This window comes from Nymphaea colorata, chromosome 2 (genome assembly GCF_008831285.2).
Source record: "Nymphaea colorata isolate Beijing-Zhang1983 chromosome 2, ASM883128v2, whole genome shotgun sequence".
NCBI lineage: Eukaryota > Viridiplantae > Streptophyta > Magnoliopsida > Nymphaeales > Nymphaeaceae > Nymphaea > Nymphaea colorata.
In genome coordinates this window covers 10550381-10575768 of record NC_045139.1, presented here as the reverse complement: position 1 = coordinate 10575768, position 25388 = coordinate 10550381, and the positions used below count along the sequence as shown (strand labels likewise).

The following is a 25388-nucleotide window of genomic DNA, read 5'->3' as shown; positions in this document are numbered from 1 at the left end:
GATAGGAGCATACCCCTCAGTCATGAGATGAAGGATGCCATTCTCAACTGGTAATCAGTGTTATGAAATTTGTTCTGTGAATCAAATTGGGAAGCTTATGATTCAATGAATCAGTTAACTTGACTCATAACTGAAATTGTTTGTAAGTCAGACTAATTGGACACATGAAAGACTGGGTGACTCAGGCTCCTAGTTCGTAATCGCAGTTCATACCCTAGTGAATCAATCTTTCGTTTCATCTGATAAGGGCCTACAAATCGAGGAACCAGTTTTGCATCTACTCTTCATAAGGCAGGACACAGTCCATGAGTAGGCCGTCGAAGGTTAGACCCAATCTCCGACTTCATACTGCTGGTCTTAGTGCCGCCTATTATATTGTATCACCATTTTATTCCTAGCAGCAGCAAGGTGCTGTTTTAGATCCTTAATTACGTGATCTCAACGCCGAAGCTGAATGTCAACCTCTTCTTCTCTTGCTATTCTCGGTTGGTAGCGACAGAGATTGGGAGGTGGTCTCCCATAAACAGCTTCAAAAGAGGTGATTCCCGTGGAGAAGTGTCAGATTCGGCCCATGATAAATAATTTGTCCATAACGTTGGCCTACTAAACATCGAAGGTAGGTTTCTAAGCTTTTGTGGACAATTTTTATTTGTCCATCCAATTGAGGATGATATGATGTGCTCATCTGCAACTTAGTGTCCCGCAATCGAAAATATTCTTTCGAAAAGGCACTCAAGAAAAGTGAGTTGCGGTAACTCATAATTGTTCGCAGCATTCTGTGGAGCTTCTCCACTTGATCCTAAAAAGCTTTTGCTACAGATTTTGTAGAGGAAGGATGAGCTACCAGCATGAAGTGGGCATATTTTGAGAGACCGTCTACCACTACTCAAATAACTATCTTGCCACGTGATATGGGGAGTCCTTTTACAAAATCCATGGAGATATCCTCTCATACCTGCTCTGGCGCAGGCAGAGGCTGCAGCAAACCCGCTCGCCCCTGGGTCTCATTTGTTTTGTTGACCAATGTTGCACTGCTTAACAAACTGCTGAACGACTTTCTTCGTTCCTAGCCAGTAAAAGCTGTTTCTCAACCGATGGTAGGTTCCTTCACAACCTTCGTGGCCTGCCTCCTCTGAATTATGAAAATGTTCTAGAAGAATTTGTAGCAAATCAGATTCTAGTGGAATAAATATTTTTCACTGATAGTATAGGTAAGGATCTGTCCATATATAAACATAGCATTTGGTTGGGTTATTTAGCAGTAGTTTCCTGATTTTTCTCACAGATGCTGCCTCTTAATGAGTCCCATTGATCTCGTCCCATAGCTTTGTCTGGACCTTCTATGCCACCAGCAGCAATTCTGCTGGTTCTCCACCGTGATAGGAAAGGCCATCAACGACTGGGTTATCCTTCCCTTTTCTAAATTGAACTTCAAAGTCGAATCTCATCAACTTGAAGATCCAACGTTGTAAAATGGGAGATAGTTTCTTGTTGCAAGCAATATCTCAAACTATGGTGCTATGTGGCCACTACAAACCTGTACCCTATGAGGTAATGCTTCCACTGAAGAAGAACTAGCACAATAGCCATAAGTTCACATTCATACATGCACTTTGCCTTAAATGTTGGCCCCACAGCTGGAAAAAATGCAACAGGATGTTGGTTTTGATGGAGGACAACACCCACCCCCATATATGACGCGTCAGCTTCGACAATAAATGGAATAGTAAAATTGGGCATTCCAAGCACTAGTGCTGTTGTTATACCTTGCTTCAATCTGTTAAACGTGTGTTGTTCTGTCAGGCCCCATTTGAACCTCTCCTTCTTAGCCTCTGTCAAAGGGGCAGGGAGGACACCATAGCCCTGCACAAACTTCCTATAGTATCCCACGAGGCCAAGAAAAGATCTCAGATCCGTGCGCGATTCAGGTTGATTCCAGCTCCTCACAGCTTCAATCTTCTCGTTATATGCCCCAAATAAGCTACTTGAATGGTACCGAATATGCACTTAGACGATTGCTACTACAGGTACTTAGCACCTGCCGAAGGTGCTCAAATGTTCCTCTTCAGCTGCAGTAAAAACCAAAATGTCGTGAAACAACACTGATACAAACTTGTAGAGGAATGGTCTGAATAAGTCGCTCGTAAGTGATTGGAAGGTGGCTGAAGCGTTCGAACGGCATTACTTTAAATTCTTAATGTCCATCATGAGTGTGGAAGGCACCCTTGGATATGTCTTCAGTTACTACCCTGACTTGATGATATCCAGCACGTAAATCAAGCTTGGAAAAGTACTTAAGTCCTCGATGACTGGTATAGGGTAGTGATTTCTTACTGTGATGGCATTCAAAATGCGATAATCAACAGACAACCTCCATCCTCCATCCTTTTTCTGGACTATTAGTGTGGGGGAAGCAAACGGGCTCTGTTGGGCTGAATTATACCATCGACCAGCATTTTTTGAATAAGTTTTTCAAGCACTTTTCGTAGGTGCAGGCTGTACCAGTAGGGCCTCCAGGAGACTGCTTCACTTCCTAAACACAACTGTATATGGTGATCATAGGCTCGGGCAGGGGGAAGTCCCTTCGGTGCTTCAAAAACTTCCTTGAACTCTAATAACATGTTTGTTAACCTCTGTAACAAACTCTGCTTGTTGTTGCAGCTTACATCATATGTTGTTCCTGCTCATACGTTAACAGTAGCATTAAGGGAGTCAATGCCCCCTTCAATAGTTTGGCCATGGACTGTTCCACGTTGGCCTTCTGAGCTGCTGCTACAAAGGTTTTTTTACCCTCGCCCACCCTGCAAAAATGCATTTTCATGCCGACGAAGTCCCAAATGACTTCTCCAAGGCTCAGGCATTGAATTCCATGGCTAATGTAAAGAGTTCAATAAGGAACCTGTGTCCTTGTATTTCCAGAAGTTACTTGGTGCACTTACCTCGGCATTTCAGCATCTACCATCCCCCATGACTACATCAAAAGTTGGCTGATTCTCCACTCGACATCCAAGAGCCTTCACTAATTTCTCACAAATGAAGTTGTGGGTGGAACCTGTGTCCATCAGCACACTCACAGACCTCTCACGCAATAATCCTTCCATTCTCATTAGCTACGGTACTTCACCACCTGCAAGTGCGTGCAGCGATATCATGGGAGGTCCTTCTTCTTGTGCCTCTGCGATCTCTTCTTCCCTAGGTTCCAGGGGATCATTTGGGGGATCTTCCTCCTCATCTACTAGGTACATGTGAAGCCTCCTGCAGGTATGCCCCAGTCGTTGATTACAGTGAAAACAGATTCCCTTTCAAGGCCTGTCCTTAAGCTGTTCAGGACTTCAGGCAGTAAGTGTCTAACCTGGTCGATTCGCTGGGTTTCCTTGTTAAGTGGTCGTCATCCCCGCTAGGTTTCCTTGTGGAGTTGTTCCGATTCCTGTTGGTTGCAAGAAGACTTTTGTTTCAACCCCTATCTTGCCGCTAGGTGGAGCCTATGATGCTTCTCCCCCACCATCCGAGCCAGCTCAAAGCAGTCTGGCATACTTGCGAGGCTTAGCAGCTTGGACCTCTATTCGAATCTCATCCTTGAGTCATCCGACAAACACAGCTCTACCGGCCATCTCGAACCATATTGTTGAGTTCTTCGAAGTTTTCTCGACATTCTACTACCAATCCCATCTGTTTGATTTTAGACAACTGGACGTTATAGTTGAGGTATGTCGAGGGGCCAAATCTCGCCTTCATCGCTTCCACCAACCCCAATCAGTCTGGTTCTCCCTGATGAGCCAGTAGCCAGCGATACCACTAGATGGTTGTCCCTCCACATGCATCGCAGCCTGGCTTACTGTGTGCTCGTCGGATATTCTTTGACACTCAAAGAATTGCTCTACCTTAAAAATTCCGCTCAACAAGTCTTCCCTGCTGAAACGAGGAAATTTCATTTTAGCTGGTTTCCAACTCGACTCATCGCTTCCCCTCCTGGACAACGGGACTGAGGTTCCTCCCTAAGGCAGATCAGTCTCCGTGTGCTCAGTGCTATGAGGGTTCGAAGGCTGACCTTGGTGAAGGAGCTCTCTCATCATCGTTGTGATCGATTGCTGCTCGTTGAAGATAGACTGCAGGCTGGCATTGAGTTCCTGATGCTGGCGTTCGATGGAGCGCAGTCAGCGGTTGACTGAGTCCATCGATTCCTCTATGCGAGACCTGAGCGCATCAATGGCTTGCATCGCTTCTGCCGCCGTTGCCCTCTCCCCCGTTCTGCAACTCTGATACCATTGTTAGCTCTGCTAATCAATTCCCTTAAGAGTTACGCACACACACAACGAAAGCTGAAACTTCATTACGATCAGGATATAAACCACTTTAGCTTAAATACAATATCATGAGGAAGGGATTATTACATTTAGGTTCTCCACTCAACCAGACTCATCCCACTAGGAGATGGAACATATCATGTCCCAAGGACTAGAGGCCCTGGATCCTTTAATTGGGTCCTACTCAACAAAATATATTTTAAAATTAACTTTTAAAAAATACACATAGTTAAAAAGTGTAAACACTTTGGACAACAACAATAATAGTCATTGCTTAAAATAGTAAAAACAGTAACTTCAAAATGATAATGCTTTAAGAATATTTAATAAACAAATGAAACATTTTTCTCTTTCTTAGAACAATTTGCTTTTTTGGTATGGCACAGACACGTGCGTACGTATATTTAATAAACAAATAAATCATTTTTCTCTTTCTTACAAAAGAACAATTTTTTTTTTTTGTATGGCACAGAAGCGTGCCTACGTTGGCGAGCGCACTCATGTAGTCACTTTTTAAACATCGGCCGTCGTAACGTTGGAACATAATAACGCCCCACCCACACTAATAACTCCATGAATACTTATGGTAAAGTGCGTTAGAACCGGAACTTGAAACGGAAAAGGACCAATTAAGATGAATGTGCCGATTCATGGCCGGATTTAACAAAAGATCGGAAGACTTCTTGTGACTTTTGAATTGGCTCTTGCATCAAATCGGGAAGAGATGATCGGAATCGGCTGACTCAGGCTGATTCAACCTGATTTTAATAACAGTGATTGGAAATCAACTGGTTATGAGGAGATGGCTATCAGACATGCAGCTCCACGAGAAAAGACTGCTGTCATCACGAATCTGGTGATGTATTGGTGATTAAGCACATATCTCAGTTGTCCATGTACCAGCGGAAGATTGGCAAAACTCCCAATATGCATGCAGGAGTTGCTTCCACTTTGGGGCCAAGAATATGGAGAAACCATTGGGGGAAAATGCATGGCTTCACGCTCAGGCTTGGCGCACCACATTTTTCTTCTGCAACAATTTTGCATCTACCCGGTCCAAACCTTGCAGTAAATGCTTTTTCTCTTCTGCTGAAAACTTGCCACGTTAGACGCTTTCCCTAATTGATTTTGTTCTACTGTGCATCCCCATTTTTGCTAATAAAGCTTGGGGGGGGGGGGGGGGGGGGGGGGGGGGGACCTCCCGCACCAGGTTTGCAATGGAAGCATAACCTATAAAGTACCCCAAAGAAATAAATAGGGAAGTGAATCTATTCCCAAAAAAGGAGTCTAGATGGAACAGGTGATTGGCCCAACAACTCGAATGAGGCAAAAGCTTTGTCCACATATGTAACGATAGCCACTTCAGACTACCAGGCATGCAACCGTAGCAAACAAGAAGTCATTGATAGGTAGTTGACTACTGGCTCAAACTCTGCCTCCATCACTTCATTCCAATGAAATCTCAAGCACCACGAGTTCCAAGTATCAGCACAACCGAAAATCCCAAAGGCCAAAAAGGCTCTAGGTGTGTGCAGGATCAACCAGTTGAAGTATAGTTCTAATTTAAGGTATCAAAATGAAATGCAACGAGGGAAAGTCTAAAAAGACAACATAGATGATTCAAGCTCCTCCGTCCAAAAGAAGCAAGAAATCAAACAATAGGGTTTTCTTGAATTAAATTTTGCTGGTTTTGGGAAGCATTGAGGAAACTGTAGAGGCCCACCAGATTCTAAAAAGCCAAAATGGCAAACGTAAGGAAATTTGCTACAGAACATAAAGCTCACGAGAAGGAAAGAGAGAGGGAGAGAGAGAGAGAGAAACATTGCAAATGGCCTCCGACAGGTCGTTTGGAGGCCACAAAAATCCTGTTGGAGGCCACAAAAACATACCGCATAACCCGGCGGTGATACAACATATAAAGCAGAACAGAAACTTAAGATGAACCCCGATGCTCCCAGGGAGAAGGACCACATCATCAAACAAAACATACGGTGTACTTGTTTAATGCGCTTTCTATCAACCATGGTGAAAGATAATTTACATTTTATGATGGACACAACAATCACAGAGACAAATCAATTTACTATTAACTTCAATGGTAGTAACATCGTCCAACACCGTCAAATTCTGCCCGGCTAAAAACCAAACAGCTAACTCACAACACTTAGCACATTCACATAATCCATGCACAGGTCTATGGCCATATCTTCATATTGGACATGAAACAAAAAAAGAAAGCAGACAAGTAATCAATGATAAACTCAGGCGTAGATTGGATCTTGTTCAATCTTAATGGCTCATGCAAGTTCACACTGAGACTTTACCCTCGAGGCACCAGGCCATTCAAATTGTGAGTATCAACATGCAAAATGTACGAGCCAATAACACGTGATATCATCCAAGTAATAAACACTACAGTGTTTGATTTCACACGTTAACAGAATTTCGTGGACGTTGATGTCTATAGACAGTTATTCAGACTGATCACCAAGTCTTAACCATGTGCAATAAAGAGAAGTCTTGCAACCCAATTAAGGACATACATGCAGCAGGAACACACTCCAAGGACCCCATTACAGAACCCAAAAACTGTACAAGGAGACGCAATTAGAATGACAGGCAGAAATTGCCATGGGCAGACAAACCGCAGTTCTAGGACTGTGAATCCAACCATCGGCCTCCTGATGTAGGTCATATTGGAGAAAGTCATATTGGAGAAGAGTAATTGGAATATGAATTCCAGCTTCAGCTTTTTCACATCTATAGGTCATGGTTGGAGAAGATTGTAATCTTTGTAAAAAAGAAAAGGACAAATAAAAGCCACCGTGACGTTTTATAATCCATTGCCACCTCCCTCCTGCCGCTTCCATGGCCATCTCTTTCTCAAGTTGAAGATGCATAGTGGGGATCATAGAAGATGCACAAGCAAACATATGCTCTTCCACTAGTAACATTTTGTATTCAGCTGTTGCAGGAACGGTTCTTGGCTTTACAAGTTGCCATATTTATGCAACTGTTGTGAGAATAGTTAGGGCTTTAGGAGTAGCATACCTTGTAATAGATGTAAGATAATATTTATTGCACTTTAAACACGTTGAGCTCCCAAAACCATGTCACATGAGTGTGGAGTGCAGGTGCTGGTATTGGTACAGATGCAGATGCGGATTCAGCAATTTTGAAAATACAGTTGGATGGAGTGCAGCAAAGACGTGTATATATATGTGTGTGTATATATGTATACAAATAATTTGTTACATAGTTATTTAACTATTTAGTAGCCTTATTTATCTATACCATTTTGTATTAGAGATAGTATAGCTATGTAACACGGGTACTGCTCTAAAGGAGCAGTACTCGCACCGTACCGGTATGATACCAGTATGGGTACGGGTGCGGCGTTGGGTGCGGCTCGGGTAATGCCGTTGACCGCACCGGGTACGGTCAATGTACCCAAGGTCGAGTCCGACCATTTTCGGACTCAATCAAAGTTGACCAAGTCCAAAATTGTCCGCTTTTAGTTTTTAACGTGTTTTACATTTTAACGTTTTTTTACATTTTTCACATTAAAAATATCGAAACCCATCAAAATCTTTTGTCGACAGTTCTTCTTCACTTCGTCTTCTTTGTCTTACCGATAGATACCGACGAAGAACAACAAGCGGCGAACGGCGATTCAACTTGATAGTTCTGCTTCTTCCTCTTGGGCGAGCTCTTTCTTTTGGTTTTGCTTGGTTTTTAAGGTTTTGTGAAGATCGAGCTCCTTTCTTTATTTTTTGTTCTTCTGTTTTCTCATATGTGCCTTTCTAATCATTCTTGACCACTTGATCGAGCTTCGTTCTTCCGTTAATGCATAAGACTGTATATTTTGTGGTTGTTGCTGTGTTACTAAGGGAAAATGGTATAAGCGAGAGTCAAACCGCAGACGATTCACCTCCCGCAAGTGGGAAACCCAAGCACCCGCACCCATTTGGGAAACCCAACCCCAAGTGGGAAACCCAAGCAGCTGCAGACAGTTCGCTCTTGTCCTCTAATCTTCCGTTGTACCTAAGACTTGTTGGAGGATCGAACTCAGATCAATCCCAGTTTACGTTTTTCTTCATCTTCTTTCTTTTGTTAAGACTGTGTAGGGAACTAATTCATCATTGTGTCGGAAGATTTCCTTTCTTTGAGTCGCAGTAAAGGGGCTGACAACAAATTTGCGAGCTAAGCTAAACTGGATGTGAAGTATAAAAAGTAAAATTAGATGACTAATCGACGATGGTCTCAAATTGACTTTTCCGGTTTTCCCCTTCCTCCTTTTACCTAGCGCCTCTTCGTTTTTCAATTTTCTCAATCGAAAATTGTTCAAAGTTGCTTGTCATGAGCAAGAGTGACAAAGGTTTGCGAGACTGCGAGCTCTTTCTTCCAATAACACGATTTCCATCTGTTTGGTAGATCATCTGTTTTTTGTGTTTTTCTTCCATGTGTGCTTGCACTGTTTCTGGTAGATAATCTGATTTTTTTTTTACATGCTTGAATTGTTGATACATATTTTCAGTTATCGCCCTAATATAAGTTGTAGTGGCTGATAAAGGAAAAGAAACGATGCCTACAGTTGCTGTAGTAGAAATGGATAATCCATCTCAGCCTCTTTGGTGCTATGTAAAAAAACTAGAAAAAGCTAGTGATGGTGGTGGGAATATAATTTTTTCTTGCAATTTCTATCAGTCATTTTCTGGCTCTTATACACGTTGCAAAGCACATTTATTGCATATCAAAAGCCATGTAAATAGACCATGCGAAAAAATTAGCAAAGAATCAATGAAGGTATTGAAAAAAGAACAAGATGCAGCTAAGACGAAAAAATCTTTAGCCAAGTCAAGTGAACTACTGTTCCTCTTTATGCTATTGAAGATGGTGAAAATGCATCAAAGAAAAAAAAAAAAAACTTGACGATTGGACCTACCAAAACATTAGCACAAACATTCAAAAATATGGAAAGGGCAGAGATGGATAGAAGGATAGGAAGGTTATTTTTTGCAAGTTCACTTCCTTTTAATGTAGTTAGAAGTCTTTATTGGAAAGATGTTGTTACAAGTTTGGCTAATAGCAGTTTGGTTGGTTATGTACCCCCAAGTTCAGAGAAGTTGAGAACACTATAGTTGTAAGGCCCACGATTTCACTTCCTTTTCCTTAATTATTGAAAACGTTAATATGGGAATAAATAAATGAGTTGCTAACTGAAAATATTAAAAGAAAGGGGAAAGAAAACTGATAAGTCATTTTCTTTCCTTCAGAGAGAGACTGCAAAACTCATATGGCAGTTTTGGGAGGCTTGAAAAGGGTCTATTTAACCCTGTTTTACAGCAATGAACCATTCCTTTTGATGCAGTCATAGAAGAGGAGGTTCAACGATAGAGAAATTGGGAGAGAGAGAGAGTTAGGTCCTCATTTCCGCTCTCTTTCTAGTCAAGATCGAGGTTGGTGTGAAACTATTGTAAGGCCCACGATTTCCTTTCCTTTTCTTTAATTATTGAAAACGTTAATATGGGAAGGAATTGTAAACGGTAGATTTAAATGACTGTTAAATATAATTGAACTGTCAATTTAATCATAAAGGGAGCAGTTATGGTAAGAAATAAATAGGTTACTAACAGAAAATATTAAAAGAAAGCGGAAAGAAAACTGATAGGTCATTTTTTTTCCTTGAGAGAGAGATTGCAAAACTCGTATGGCAGTTTTGGGAGGCTTGAAAATAGTCTACTTCAACAGATTCATATCTGTTGGAAATTTATTTTGGATTTGACAGGTATGAAAATGTTCGGTTATGAGTGCATCATGTAGCCCTTGCATTTTTGTTGCTTGTAGATAGATATATATATGCATGGTATAATAATGGATTTATGTAGTTACACGTCTAGATATGAATCGATGTGTGAGGTGTTACATGCTGGAAATGATACTCAGTGCTCTTAGTTATAGTTATCCCTGATTTCCTAAAAAGAAACATTTATACGCATGTATTAAACGTGATTACGTATGTGAACAAAAAAAGAGAGAGAAATACATAAATAAATAAATAATAAAGGGGTATGATTTGGGTAATACCATGTTAAACCCTCGACTCCTTTGTTTCTGTCACGGACGTCGACAGCTGGGTCCATTCCTGCATAGGCTCATCGGAGGGAACTTCAGCTGTTTTCCTTTTTGGTCGCCCCTAGACCCAAGCTGTCATTTTTCTCTCTCCTCACAGGAGCACCTCTCTCTTCTTGTTTTGTTATGCAGTGGAACTTCCTCCACTCTTCCAAAAGAAAAACCAGAACCAGAGAGAGAGCGAGCCGTCATCCTCCCTGGGCCTCCTCTGCGTGCAGCAAGGCAAGCTGGAGGGACCCCGATAAAGCCCTCGATTTCCCTGCGACAGAGAGAAAGAAGGGCAGTCGAGCCCTCCCCTGCCCGATTGTTGCTGCAGTAGCTGCCGACCGATTCATAGGGCAAAAGGCGCGGCAGAACCCCTCGACTCGTCCTCAGTTTCTGTCAATGCAGGAAGGTTGCAAGTGGGTTCCGCCGAAAGCAATAGTGGACCAGTCGAGGGCGACTGGTCTCTCACTTTATTCCCCTCTCTCGAAGTTCTCAGGCAACGGGAGGACTGAAGAAAAAGAAAACAAGTGAACTAACCAAAGGGCAGAAATCAGACGCCCTCAGAGGCCACCAATGTTTTGTTGGTGCGTAGATCATAGAGAGAAAAATGACAGCTTGGGTCTAGCAGTGACCAAAAAGGAAAACAGCCGGAGTTCCCTCTGACGAGCCTATGCAAGAACGGACCCTGCTGTCGACGTCCGTGACAAAAACAGAGGACTCGAGGGTTTAACATAGTATTACCCAAATCATACCCCTTTATTATTTATTTATTTATTTCTCCCTTTTTTTTTTTCACATACGTAATCATGTTTAATACATGTGTATAAATGTTTCTTTTTAGGAAATCAGGGATAACTATAACTAAGAGCACTGGGTATCATGTAACACCTCACACATCGATTCATATCTAGACGTGTAACTACATAAATCCATTATCATACCATGCATATATATATCTATCTGCAAGCAACAAAAATACAAGGGCTACATGATGCACTCATAACCGAACATTTCCATACCTATCAAATCTGAAATAAATTTCCAACAGCAACCCTTTTATGCTTCTGGTTCCTTCCCAGAAGCCACCAACCTCGATCTTGACTAGAAACAGAGCGAAAATGAGGACCTAACTCTCTCTCTCTCTCTCTCAATTTCTCTATCGTTGAACCTCCTCTTCTATGACAGGGTTAAATAGACCATTTTCAAGCCTCCCAAAACTGCCATACGAGTTTTGCAATCTCTCTCTCAAGGAAAAAAAATGACCTATCAGTTTTCTTTCCGCTTTCTTTTAATATTTTCAGTTAGTAACCTATTTATTTCTTACCATAACTGCTCCCTTTATGATTAAATTGACAGTTCAATTATATTTAACAGTCATTTAAATCTACCGTTTACAATTCCTTCCCATATTAACGTTTTCAATAATTAAAGAAAAGGAAAGGAAATCGTGGGCCTTACAATAGTAATTCTTGCAAAAGAAAAGGCAAACATCGAAAAATTTATTAGGGAAGAAGAAATTTTCATGGACACATGAATATAGAGTATCCATTGTTTCTGACCGATGGACTGATAGACAAAGACAAACACTGATAAATTTTATTGTTTATTCACTTAATGAACCAATCTTTTTGAAATGTGTTGATGCATCTGGGGAGTATAAAGATGTTGAGTATTTAAAAAGGCTATTTATAGAAGTCATCAAAGAAGTAGGTGAAGACAATGTTGTGCAAATTATTATTGATAATGCTCCAGTTTGCCAATGAGCAAGTGATCCCAAGTGTAGTCACATATTCTGGACTCCTTGTGTGGCACACAGCATAAATCTAGCACTGAAAAGTGCTTGCAACCCATCAAAAGATGATACAAACACTGTTCAATTGTGTTCATGGATTGAGGAGCTTGAGCATAATGTGAGAAACATTAGAAATTTTGTTGTAAACCACCACAATGCTCTTGCTATATTTAATAAGCATCTTGATTTGAAATTGTTGAAGGGAGCAAAGACTCGTTTTGCATCCATTATTGTAATGATGGAAAGAATAAAGCAGGTGAAACATGCATTAACACTTATAGTGACTGACAATGATTGGGATTTTTATCGGAGTAATGACATTGTGAAGGCTCAAGAAATAAAAAAATGTATTTTAGATGATGAATGGTGGGATAAGATTACAAATTTTCTGCAATTTACAGAGCCTATTTGGTAGATGCTGAGAAAATTTGATAAAGAAGGGCCCATGCTTCATAGAGTTAATGATACGTGGGATAACATGATTGAAAAAATTCAAAATATCATTTTTAGACATGAGAAGAAGAATGTTGCACTTGATGATTTTGTGTTTTTCAATGTGCATAAAATTTTAGTAAGAAGATGGAATAGAAGCAGTAACCCTTTGCATTGTATGGCACACTCCTTAAATCCCAAATATTATGGACAAACATGGTTGGCAGGAGGTCGTATTCCTCCTAATTAAGATCCAAAAATATCAAACAATATAGAGATATGTTTGGGAAGACTATTTTCTGATTCTCATTGGTTGAAGATAATAAATAATGAGTTTGCGAGCTTCTTTGGTGGAAGAAGTGATTCATTACAAGCTGCAATGGCAAGAGATGAAGAAGAACTTGTTAATTGGTGGTTATGTTTTGGAGCATCGACATCAAATCTCCAACAACTTGCGTTGAAGTTATTATCTCAACCTGCAACCTCTTCATGTTGTGAAAGAAACTGGAGCACTTATTCTCAAATTCACAATATCAAGAGAAATAAGCTAACTAGTAAGTGAGCAGAAGATTTAGTTTATGTCCACTCCAACCTACGCTTACTTTCACGTACTTCAAATGATTACAGGTATTTCTTTCTTTTTTTATCTTTGATATGTAAAAAAATATGTATATTATGTTGGTTGTTTAATGTTAATATCAACTTAAAGTTAAATCATATTGTGATTTTGTTGCAACTTGCAGTTCAGGATCATCTAAGCATTGGGATGTTAATCCAGAAGACATTGGCGTGAAACTTGAAGGAGAACATGATTTGCATGCTCTTAATATGGAACTTACAGAACCTGTTGTTCCTTCTATTCTTGATGATGCAAATGAGGAGAATTAAGAAAAATAATATATTTTGTATGTTAATTACTTCCATACTTTGTTTAGTAGTATGATAGTATCTATAAATTTTGGATCATGAATATGATTTATGAATATATTATTTTGTTTGTAATTTTTTTATATAATATATATATATATGTGTGTGTGTGTGTACGGCCGTATCCCAACACCCAAGTTTTTTGAAAGTGATCTGTACCCGTACCCGCACTGGTACCCGTACCTATGTGACGGTAGTATACACACTGCGCATCAGTGTCACAGACATCGCAATATTTTCAAAAATATCGCGATATCAACATCAAAAATAAGAAAAAAAAACAGGAAATCACGATATTTTAAAAAATGGGAAAAAAATATTTATCACACTTTTTTTTGTGTTTTTTTTGCAATTTTTTTATTTTTCTATGTTTTAGCATTGATATTATCATGGATTCAAATATAAACTTAAACTCAATTATTTTAATCAATATTATTAAAACATTCCTTTTATCACTTTTATATGGTTTTATTTATGTTTTCCAATTAGTTTCTCATTTATTTCATTTATACCTAATTTTTTTATTTTTTAAAAATTTTTGATTTTTTCCTGAGATTTTCCCAAAGAACAATTTTGCCGTTAAAAACCCGAGAAAAATCTCGCCATTAAAAAATCAAGAACAATATTTGTGACACTGGTGCACGTTTAAAATGGTCAGTTTTGGCTTAGTTCGACTGATCAAATCGGATGTGTTGTGTCAGAGAAGCACCAGCACCAACACCAAAGTCGACACATGTGCAACATAGGTGTGACAGCCATTTAGAAGCACCCATGTGACATAGTCCCAAAATCTATTCCTATAGTCCTACCACAAAACACCCTCAAAGTTAAAACTGATAAGAATAGATTACTGACACTTGACCTCAAACAAAAGGTTGAGAAACGTATCACCCTCGCAGTTAATATAAATAGAAAAACAAAGATATGCAAAATTACTTTTAAAAATAAAAAAAGTGAAAAAAAATCAATGTGCATCAGCAATTCATAATCTTGTCAACAAGTGAACTTACCTGAAGTTCAGAGATCAAGTGTATACCATCATATGCACATACCAAAAAGTTAAATGAAAGAAAACTTTTCAAATACACATATCTAAGGATTTGTTTATGAAGAACTTTGTTAATATACTGAACTTATAATGGAATATATATGAACTTTGTTAATACATTTAGGTTTTCCTTGAATAACCTTCCAACTTCAATGATATTAGTATAAAAAAACCTAATTAGTCAGCATTAATCTTATAAAAGTTCATCAATTTATACTGCTTGAATATATTTCATTCATCCAAGCTCCTTCAAAGAACTATTCCCTCCATTCCGTACATTTGAACTTTGAACACAAAACCACCATGCCTATGACTTCTATCGTAATTGTCAAAATCAATGTTGTCATCATGGAAAACATAAACAATTGATTACATACACAACTTTGACTTCCATTCATGGGTGAACTTGACATAGATACAGAACTAATGAACTTAGGTTGATGATGAACAACAAAAGTAAATAATTGCAGCAATGAATCAAAAGCTTATCATGCCTTACAAGATAAGGAAATCTAATTTTGATCATCTGATATAGCAAAAAACCGGTTGAGGCTCCTAGAAGTGATAGGAATAGCATAATTTCTAACAAACATACCGGCACACCTAATTACTCCAAAGCATTGTTGATGGAAATTGAAGCCCATGTCCATATTGGACATATACTTATAGCTTGTAATAGGCGATATATGTGTTTCTATAAACAAGAACAACGGACACAAATTCATGAGCTTATAATCAATTAATATAATAAAGCTATGTACAGTAAGGACTTAGGTTACACCAATACATGTCCGTCAAGATCAATCAAATTTCATTGCATATGAAATGAAATCTTCAAGCTCATAAAGATCCCTATTAGATGCACTGGACAAGAGAACAATAAAAACATCTACTTCGACCACAACATGTACAGTCAAATTGAACCGCATCGTTTTTTCGTTGGAAAAACAAGGTTTACAAATGAAAAAGCTTAAAGACTTCAACCATTCATTACTACTCCACCATTAAAATAAAGAATACACACCCAATCTCCTTTTCTTCTTCACCATTATAATATATGGGCAGAAACTCTGACGATTCATAAATCATAAATTAAAAAAAGACTATTTTACATCCTATCCTTGTTAACAAGCTTATCTACATTTTAGTGCGGGATCGTAGACATGGTAGATACTCATTATCACCTTTACAAAGAGATCCTCATGGCCAACTTCTTGCCATTTAGCAGAATAACCTGCACAAGAGAAGATCGCCTTATATCCATGGCTGTTTCATTTGCATTCTATTTCGACATTCATAATTTTTAACGCTAAGAAACACAAAGGTAGAAACAACCAACTTCACGGGTGTGGCGATCCAAACACTTGACAGAATTGTAATAAAACGTTGAACCACTGAAAAGAAAAAAAAGAAACAATATTTTTCCGAAATGGGAACAATAGTAAGCATACCATGATTTCCATTTGAAGCTGTTCAGTTCGCAATACTATGACACCCCTTCCACAACTTCAATCCAACCGTTCCTTCACCCTCCTCTCCAAAATCCTATCCAGCCAAGAGTTTCTTTGCTTACCATCAACACTATCTAGACACTCATCTAAAGGTTTCTCGCATATCCCAAACTCGAACCTGACGATCGGCCTCTCAAGCGGCAGGAAGTTCCGACGGAACTCAGATTCCACCCTTTTCTTGGTAACACTAACCGCAAGGCCGGAGAGATCCTCGACTGTCACTTCAGGAGTTTTTCTCCCTTTCTTACTCCTAAACTCCTCTGGAAACGCGGGCAACCATGAAGGAACATGCGCAAATGGCGGTTTTTCCCCCAACTGCAGAAAACTCGATGACCCCGCTCCTTCCGGATCACACTGCGGAGGTATCCGCTTCGCGAAGGGGATCTCATCCGAAACCGCAGCAAACTGGATGATCTCCGAGAGGGCGCCCGATCTTGCTAGCGGGCGGTTGATATCGGACGCACCGTCGAATCCGTGAGAAGAGGCGAGTTCTTCTAGGGCGCGGACGACGTCGAGGAGGTTGCACTCCGTCCGGCCGGAGGATTCAGCGCCATGGCGTGCGGACCTACCGAGGTGCCGCATGTAGGTGGTGGCGATGCAGGAGAGAGAATCGAGGACAGAGAGCTCCGCCGATCGGAAGCCCACGCCCTGACAGATTTGCGCCACTGCAACTCGGGCGATGGCTGAGGCGAAGGAGGAAGTCGACAACGGCTGCGTGGGCGGGAAGCATCTCCTCCTTTCCGCCTCTTGGCCGTTCATATGGGAAGGGTCGGAATCGCAGAGGTCTCATGGAGGAGACGTTAAACCATCCTCTAAACCCTAGAGGGAATGGTAAGGACAGGGGCAGCGCCTCATATAGGAAACAGGAACTGGAAGAGCCGTCTAGAAAAAGGTTTTGAGTTTAAAAAACAAGTCGGCCAAACCCACGTAGACACGTGTACAGCCCGCATGACCTCCCATGAAACAGTTTGCGGGCCGAAGCCGTGAGAATGGTGGTGGCGCGTTTCCTTGTTCAACGATCGGGTCAGAGCAGATCCGAACCCGAAGATTATACTACAATGATGAATTTTGAAATAAATGAATATATATATATAAGTAAAATCAGATTCCAAGCAAAAAATTAGATTTTCAAGTCTGTCACAGTCTCATTCGTTGCTAAATCTACCAATCTTAAGGTTGTGAGAAAGAAAATAGAGAAATGGAAAAGACATGGGTAGAAAATGGGAATATAAAGAAAATTATAAAAACAAATATCAAAATTAGACTGGTTGAATTCGTTTTCACTAATATATATATATAATTCAGTTTGCTTTTCCTTAAAAAGTACAATTTACTATATATATATATATATATATATCACGATATTTATGAGAAAAGTCATAAAAAAACCTGAAAATGAATATTTTTTAAAGAAATGTGAAACAAAATGCATATTCTTGTATCTCTTGATTCACTATAGACTTTTAAACTATAGGAAACACTGCAAATTTGAATATCAATTCCATGTTCTGCATTATTAGAACCCCATTTATTGCTTCAAGAGTCCTTGTTTTCTAGATCAAAGGCACTAGCAAAATCTCATAATCTGAAGAAAAGAAGGTTGGAACATGAGATAGATAGCCTTTGAAACTATGATAAATTGATAATATAACATATACGCATAAAAAAAGTTATCGTAAATGAATTACCACGTTGTCAAATCAAACCTACGTTCATATTTGCTATGTCAATCTTGTATGTTATGATGAAAAATTTAGAGGATTAGAGGCATGAGGATCTTTTCGGAAGGTTCGAGAGACTGTATTCAATTCTCATTAAGGAAATAATAGAGGGAGCTGAAACAGAGTTCCCCTTACAACTCTTTTCTCTTAGAGTTTGTATTTTCCTTTCCCTGTCCTCATTAAGGAAATAATAGAGGGAGCTGAAACAGAGTTCCCCTTACAACTCTTTTCTCTTAGAGTTTCTATTTTCCTTTCCCTGTCCTGCTGCAGCCTATCTAGGGTCAACATAGGGCCGGGCTAACCCAGTTTCGAGCCGGGCTTGGGCCGGTCTGAGGCCCATTTTAGCGGCCTGGTCCGATTTCTTTAAGGCTCGACCTGAAAGCCCGACGGACACTGTTACGTGCCTACCTTCGAGCGGCCAAGATGGCCTACGGTGCGATCCCACCAGACACCCCCCGTCCGGATGCCCACCTTAACTTCGTTTCATCTCTGTTCTTCGCTATTGTAGAGATTATACCAGTGATAAAAACCATTGGTCTAAATATATGCCAAGAACCATTAGTATGCAATGGATGCGCTACTGTTGCTCCAGTATTACTAGCACAATTTTCGTCACTACATCAAATGTGCCCCCTTAACGATACATCGTGGCCAACACATGGAACCCACGTGTTGGCTTAGCTTTGCTTTTTCTTGTTAAAATTCATGATTAAGCAATCGCACCTAAATAACTATTGAGGCCTCAATGAGTAGTATGGGGTAGGCGGTTGGGATAGGAATTTTAGAAGAAGGAAGGTCTTTACTTCGAGTCTTGCAAATGTTCAACTTTTACACTTTTAAGTAGTGGAACATGTGGCTCAATTATGGTTCAAAAAATTTAAGGTAGACTAAAACTTAATTTTCAAAAAATTTATACGAGATAAACGATTTTTATTTAATTTCTATGTTAATTTTTTCAAAAATTTGGGGAAAGCCCCTCAACGAACAGAACCGGACGCAGAGAGAATGGGTGGCCTCCTTCCCGGGCAGTGCCTTTCGCTCAGCCGAAAAACGACTCCTGAGCGCGGTCGATTTTCCCGCTTCCGGTTTTATAGCCCATTCATATAAGACCCTCTGAGCCATATCATTTTCCCCCTTCTCGTGGAGTGGAAACGGAGCTCGCTCACCATCGCCACCAGCATCTTCCAAGTGCCTGCCTACCACCATTTTCATCAGCCTGCCTTGCCGTCAGAAAGAAGAGGCCCGGTTTGAAGACCAGTAGAAGCCAGACGATGTCCCGGAGATGATGCTCAATCCGACGAGCCCGTCGAGGAGGTATTGTATCTCGCAGACGCTCTGGATTTGAGGTTGGCGTCCGGTGATCGGAAAGAGGGCTCCTCCTACTTCTGGGACCATGCTGCTGGAGTAGTCCGCTGGGCGTTCACCAAGCAGGAGGAGCAATGGACGGCGAATGGGGCCGCAATGACTATGCACCTCTGCGACGGAAATCACTTCAAGCTCGTGTTGCGCTCAGATGATCGATCGGCCGACGAAGGCATTTGTGCTCAATTGAGCAAGATTCAGGGGGATCCAAGACACATTGCTGTTGAATATAAGAAGAAGAGCATGTTAGCGACAATGGAGTGGATGGCATGCACACAAATGCTTCAACGATGCTCGGCAAAGGGACTTTTGTTTTAACGAGGGCAAAGGTAAACATGATTTCTGTTTGATGAATTATACTGTTTCAACAATAACGTTGGCTGCAGAGCACACTTTCATTTTTTACCATATGTTGAATCCTAATTTCCATTGCAGCTGTGGAAAGTCTTCTTTCTATATCTGTTCAGATTAGTCTTTGATCGTTTGGGCCCCAGATTATGGCTGCTCAATTGATTCTTCTCTTCTTTCATCAGGTTCTGTTTTCTTTCATGTCAGCTTCATAAATTTGTGTTCTGAATTACCTTCTATTCATCTGCAAAGTTTTGCACTTTAGATGACACATTCGCCATCTACTAAGATTATGGAAATTCACTTTTGCTATGTCTTTTTCCATCTTCATATGACATCCACTTTTTGTACTCGGGGGACCTGTTGCTTGATGTGGTCAGCTGCCTAATATACTGCTCATACATAGGAATCATAGTGCTTTATTATGACAAATTAGCATGCTTCTTGATGACTGTAATTGAGTTTTGTTTATGTCACTTTTTCCATGAATGGGCCATCGGGCTAGTTTATTTTATGAATTATATCTAGATATTAGTTGATATGACAGTTTGCTTTCACATACTAAGGAACACTCTACTTTTTTCTTCACGCCACTTATAGCAAGTTTATGTCATGCCTTTTCCTGTTGTGTAGACGAACCTAAAACAGTTTCTGTACACTGTTGGTTCTTCGCTGCAATGCTGCTGGAAATCAAGGATTCGTGTGTGCAGAGCCAATTTCTCTTCTGCCATTGCCGCTTGGTAATGAGCACAGGCCCAAAGGGCAAGGGAGTGTTAAGTTTGTGCGCCCAGGATTTCTTTTGTCCAGACCCGATCCAATTCTTTTATATCCACACGCCCAAATATACTAGGCAGTGGCATACTTATAATTTTTTACATATTTTTGTACAAACTGTTGTAATTTGATTAGGTTATCTTAATAATAGTGATTAAGGATTGCAGGGCTGTTATTCACGCTAACTGCACATTCTCTTTCATCGGCTTCTACCTTCTCTACTCAATCACTCTTGTTTCCGGTTGGAGAGACAAATTTCTGAAAAATCTTACATGGTATCAGAGTCAGGTTGAGCATCATCCTCCGGTAAGTGGATTCAGTCCCGGCGTGATTTGCCCTAATTCTAGTATTTGCCCTAAATCCTATTTTAGGCGTGATTTGCCCTAATTCCAGTACTTGCCCTAAATTCTACCTTTGTGTCATTTGCGCTAGTTATTTCTGTTCTACCCAAATTCTACATCTTTTACTCTAATTCTGTTCCATTTAATTTCTACATCACATAATCCTAATCTCCTTTGTCATAATCCTGTCCAAACTCCAAACCAAACCATTATACAAAATACCTAACCCGTTCCATTATTCCTCTTTGATTTCTGCTCTCATTATTCAGCCATGGACCAGCGAAACTCCTCTCTCTTATCCTCTAGTTTTCTCTCCCAACTAATCTCCCAAAAACTGAATCACAACAACTATTTGACTTGGAAACGTCAAATAGTCCCATTTATTAAGAGCCATCGACTCTATGGACATATCGATGACACCACCCCAGCGCCTCCACAGTGCATCGACTGTGAAGTGAAGAGGACTGTAGTGGCAGATCAAGCTGCTGGGACTTCAGCTAGGACTGAGATCAGATTTGAGTATGAAACCCTTATTGAAAACAACCCTGAGTATGAAGTTTCGCTGGCTCACGACCAGTCTCTTGTTGCCTACATTACTTCTACTCTGTCAGAGGAAGTATTGGAAGGCGTTGATGATGATTTAACAGCCCTAGAGTTGTGGTCTATGCTTGCCACGACGTACTCTCAAGTATCAGAAGCACGATTTCTACAATTAAATAGGCAGTTTCAGGACATCAAGTGCGGGACGCGTACAATTTTAGAATATTTGAATGAAATAAAAAATGTAAGCGACCAGCTTGCTGTCATTGGACATCCAGTCAGCGACAAGGACAAGGTGCAACAAGCTTTAAGTGGACTGGGAACAGATTTTGACATATTTTGCACAGCTTTGGAAGTTCTACTTGTCCTCCCATCCTTTGAAGATCTGAAGGCCAAATTATTTCAGCACGAAGCTAGTCGTGTACAACGACAAAACTTGATTCCTTCCAGCAGCCACAATGTACTGATTACAGGGACACACGCAATGCAAGGGAATTGCACCCGTCCTTGGACTCCTCAGGCAGGAATGGGAAGAGGTATTGTCCCAACACCACCAGACATGAACACTACATCTACCACGCCTAGAAGGGTTCCTACTTGCTTCTATTGCAACAAAAGGGGGCATGTAAAATCAGAATGTTGGCACAACCCTCAGAACAAAAATAGCCAGATCAGACGTGAGAACAAGGCAGCAGCAGGGTCAGCTTCATCATCATCCACCTCAAATGCGACATCAAATATTTCAGCAGACGTGCAACAACTTTTAATGACACCCCTGTCTAAACTCCACTTGAAACAAAATGAGCAAGGAGAATGGAATGTGGACTCTGGAGCAGCAGCCCATGTTACTGGTGACACAGGTAATCTCTCTAGTGTTTTCCCTTATTTAGATCAAGGCTCAGTTGTCACGGGAGATGGTTCCCATCACACAATATCACACAATATCACACATTGGAAATGCACAAATATCTATGGGTCGTTCTTCCATACCATTAAAGAATGTCCTTGTTGTTTCAAATGTCAAGAAAAATATTATCTCTGTGTCCAAACTTATTGATGATACTCATTCATCTGTTGAATTCACACCATCTTCTATTTATGTCAAGGATGCTCGAACCAAGAAGTCATTCGCTGAGGGCACTCGCAAAGGAGATATGTATGTCCTTGAAGACGCTCCAAAGATGTCAAAACCTTACCTTTCAGATTCATCTTTTCCAAGTCATAGTGAAGTCAATGTCGCAGAGTATAATAAGCCGTCTATTTGGCACGGTCGATTAGCTCATTGCAGTCAATCTTTTGTTCAAAGTCTTATTGCAGACAGACTCTTAGATAAGTCCAGTCTGAGTTCAGTTAGTGAGTCCAACATGTGCTCGAGTTATCACATATGTAAGAGCCCATGCCCTTCCATTTCAATTAATCAATAAAAGAGCTTTAAAGGTTTTTGACACCATATATTCTGATGTTTGGGGGCCCGCTCCAATTCCTTCTTCTTCCGGGAGTCGATACTATGTCATTTTTATTGATTCATATTCCCGATATACTTGGATCCATTTAATGAAACACAAATCAGAAGTTTTTCGCTTGTTCACTCAAGTTCATGCCTTGGTTCGCAATAAATACTCCAGTGATATTGTGCATTTTCAATGTGATGGTGGTGGTGAATTTATTTCAAACGAATTTACTGAGTACTTACTAAATCATGAGATCACTAGACAAATCTCATGCCCGCATACACCTCAGCAAAACGGAATTGCTGAAAGGAAACATAGGCATATCATTGAAAGTGCACTCAACATGATGCATGACACAGATTTACCTATGACATTGTGGACCGAGACCTTTCATACGGCTGTCCATGTTATAAACCGGCTGCCATTGGCTTTGCTTGATAAGAAATCACCATTCTTTCTATTACATCAGGAACAACCACATTATGAGGAATTGCGTGTTTTTGGATGTGTGTGCTACGTGCATATTGATGTTTCCTTAAGAAACAAATTTCAAGATCGTGCTGTTTTGTGCATATTTATGGGGTATGTAGAAAATTACAAGGGCTACAGATGTTACAATCCTAAAACTGGGCATGTGCATATTTCACACCATGTTGTTTTTGATGAAAGCTGGTTACAGGATCCAAAGGCGCATTCTGTGACACTCAATGATAAAAATGAGGTATATGATACTTGGTTACATACTGAAATTTTAAGACAAGAGGCAGAAATGTTTCCTGAACAGAGAAAGCAAGCTGTTTATGAGCCCAAAAAATTTGTCAATAGTTCCTTGGACAGCACCACTTTCTTGGACAGCCTGCCTTCATCATCTCAGCCCAATGATCCACCTATAGATAACCGCTTCTCAGGCCTGGTGTATTCTCAGCGGTCAATCCCTACCGCAGCTCCATGCAAATCACAACGCATACGACATCCTATTGATAGATGAGTGAGCTATAACAATTTTTCCTTGGATTTTCAGTTTTTTATGACAGAAGTCAGCAAAAAGGTGGAACCAAAATGTTATCAACATGCGAGTAAGGAAAAATGTTGTGTTGGAGCTATGAATGAGGAAATGACAGCCTTGAATGAGTGTCAGACTTGGCAAATTGTTCCTCGTCCAGGTGGTAAGAATGTTGTGGGCTCCAAATGAGTTTACAAACTGAAATATATGCTTGATTGTAGCATTGATCGATATAAAGCTCGCCTTGTGGCGCGAGGCATCACTCAGCAATACGGGGAAGATTATGATGAAACATTTAGTCTGGTCATCAAGATGGGAACGATCCGCATAATTATTTCTCTTGCAGTCTCATATGGATGGACTCTTCATCAATTGGATGTCAAAAATGCATTCTTTCATGGGATTCTAAATGAAGAAGTATACATGGAGCAACCTCTCGGCTATGCTACACATGATCCTAAAAAATGGGTATGTAAGTTACACAAGTCTCTATATGGGTTGAAGCAGACTTCTAGGTCATGGTTCGATCGGTTTTCTCATCATATACAACAAGTTGGTTTTCTCCGAAGCTCTCTCGATCACTCTTTATTTATCTACCATACCGGAGAAACTACCACTTGGTTACTTATCTATATTGATGATATTGTTATCACTAGAAATTCTTCTTCACATATATCTTATGTTAAAGATATCTTGAAGCAAGAATTTAAGATGAAGGATCTCGACGAATTACGGTACTTCTTGGGTGTTGAACTTGACAGGACAGATGATAGATTGACTCTTACGCAGCACAAGTATACTCTTGATATTTTGGACAAGGCAGACATGATTAATTGCAAACCCATAACTACTCATAGTGTTCTCAACACAAAGTTGACTGCCTCTGATAGAACTGCTGCATATCTTAATCCTACATTTTATCGCAACATTGTTGGTATGTTACAATACCTCACTTTTATATGCCCAGACATAGTATATGCTGTAAATCAGATATCTCAATTTATGCATGCACCCATGGAAGGACATATAGATGCCACTAAGCGAATCTTACGGTATCTCAAAACTACTCTTGGAGATGGAGTAGTCTACACAAGATGCACCAATGTTATGCTTGGACATCGCATTTTTACCTATACCGATGCAGACTGGGTAGGAGATCCCGATGACCGACGATCAGTTTCAGGTTTCTGTCTTTTTCTTGATTCTAATCTCATTTGTTGGAGCAGTAAGAAACAGCGCGCGGTTGCTCGATCTAACACTGAGGCAGAATATAGAACGATGGCTGCTGGGACAGCTGAAGCGTCATGGTTACGCCATTTGCTTGGAGAACTCAGCCTTCCTATTGTTCAGTCATCGTTACTATGTGACAACCAAAGTGCGATAAAAATTGTCTTCAACCCCATTCTACATAATCGCACCATACACATAGAGATTAATCAACACTTCATCCGTCAGAAGGTTGAAGAAGCTGAGATCTTGCCTACTTATGTACCCACTAGTGAACAAGTAGCTGACCTCTTCACCAAAGGACTCATAGGACAATACTTCTGGGAATTGAAGAACAAGTTATGCATGATCAAATCTCATGCACAACTTGAGGGGGGCTGTTAAGTTTGTGCGCCCAGGATTTCTTCTGTCCAGACCCGATCCAATTCTTTTATATCCACACACCCAAATATACTATGCGGTGGCATACTTGTATTTTTTTACATATTTT

General features: G+C 40.3%; 2 protein-coding genes and 1 non-coding gene across 4 annotated transcripts; 1 reads left to right on the top strand and 2 right to left on the bottom strand.

Annotated features, from left to right (window-relative positions):
• Positions 1-9890: 9890 nt before the first annotated feature.
• On the bottom strand, positions 9891-16968 carry LOC116247843 (transcription initiation factor TFIID subunit 8-like). 2 transcript variants are annotated; one of them, XM_031620206.2, is made up of 2 exons: positions 16072-16968; positions 9891-10929 (listed from the first exon to the last, which is right to left on the bottom strand). In XM_031620206.2, the coding sequence occupies exon 1, from the start codon at positions 16888-16890 to the stop codon at positions 16129-16131; it is 762 nt and encodes a 253-aa protein (XP_031476066.1). In that variant the 5' UTR covers positions 16891-16968; the 3' UTR covers positions 9891-10929; positions 16072-16128. The 2 variants fall into 2 exon arrangements, with proteins under 2 accessions (XP_031476066.1, XP_031476065.1); XM_031620205.2 differs by lacking the exon at positions 9891-10929 and adding an exon at positions 15468-15854.
• Positions 14543-14609, bottom strand: LOC116249373 (small nucleolar RNA snoR101). The gene has a single exon (XR_004171143.1). It is a non-coding gene; the product is annotated as a small nucleolar RNA snoR101 (small nucleolar RNA).
• Positions 16969-21665: 4697 nt separating the features above from the next.
• On the top strand, positions 21666-22632 carry LOC126409845 (uncharacterized). The gene is made up of 2 exons (XM_050076411.1): positions 21666-22077; positions 22324-22632. The coding sequence occupies exons 1-2, from the start codon at positions 21702-21704 to the stop codon at positions 22350-22352; spliced, it is 405 nt and encodes a 134-aa protein (XP_049932368.1). The 5' UTR covers positions 21666-21701; the 3' UTR covers positions 22353-22632.
• The last annotated feature ends 2756 nt before the right edge of the window (positions 22633-25388 follow it).

What these genes read in the sequence shown, in the direction of transcription:
- LOC116247843 (XM_031620206.2), bottom strand. Translation starts at nt 16,890, where the DNA reads ATGAACGGCCAAGAGGCGGAAAGGAGGAGATGCTTCCCGCCCACGCAG.
- LOC126409845 (XM_050076411.1), top strand. Translation starts at nt 21,702, where the DNA reads ATGCAAGGGAATTGCACCCGTCCTTGGACTCCTCAGGCAGGAATGGGA. An exon ending in CCATGTTACTGGTGACACAG is followed by an intron (nt 22,078 to 22,323) that starts GTAATCTCTCTA and finishes ATTTATGTCAAG; the next exon opens with GATGCTCGAACCAAGAAGTC.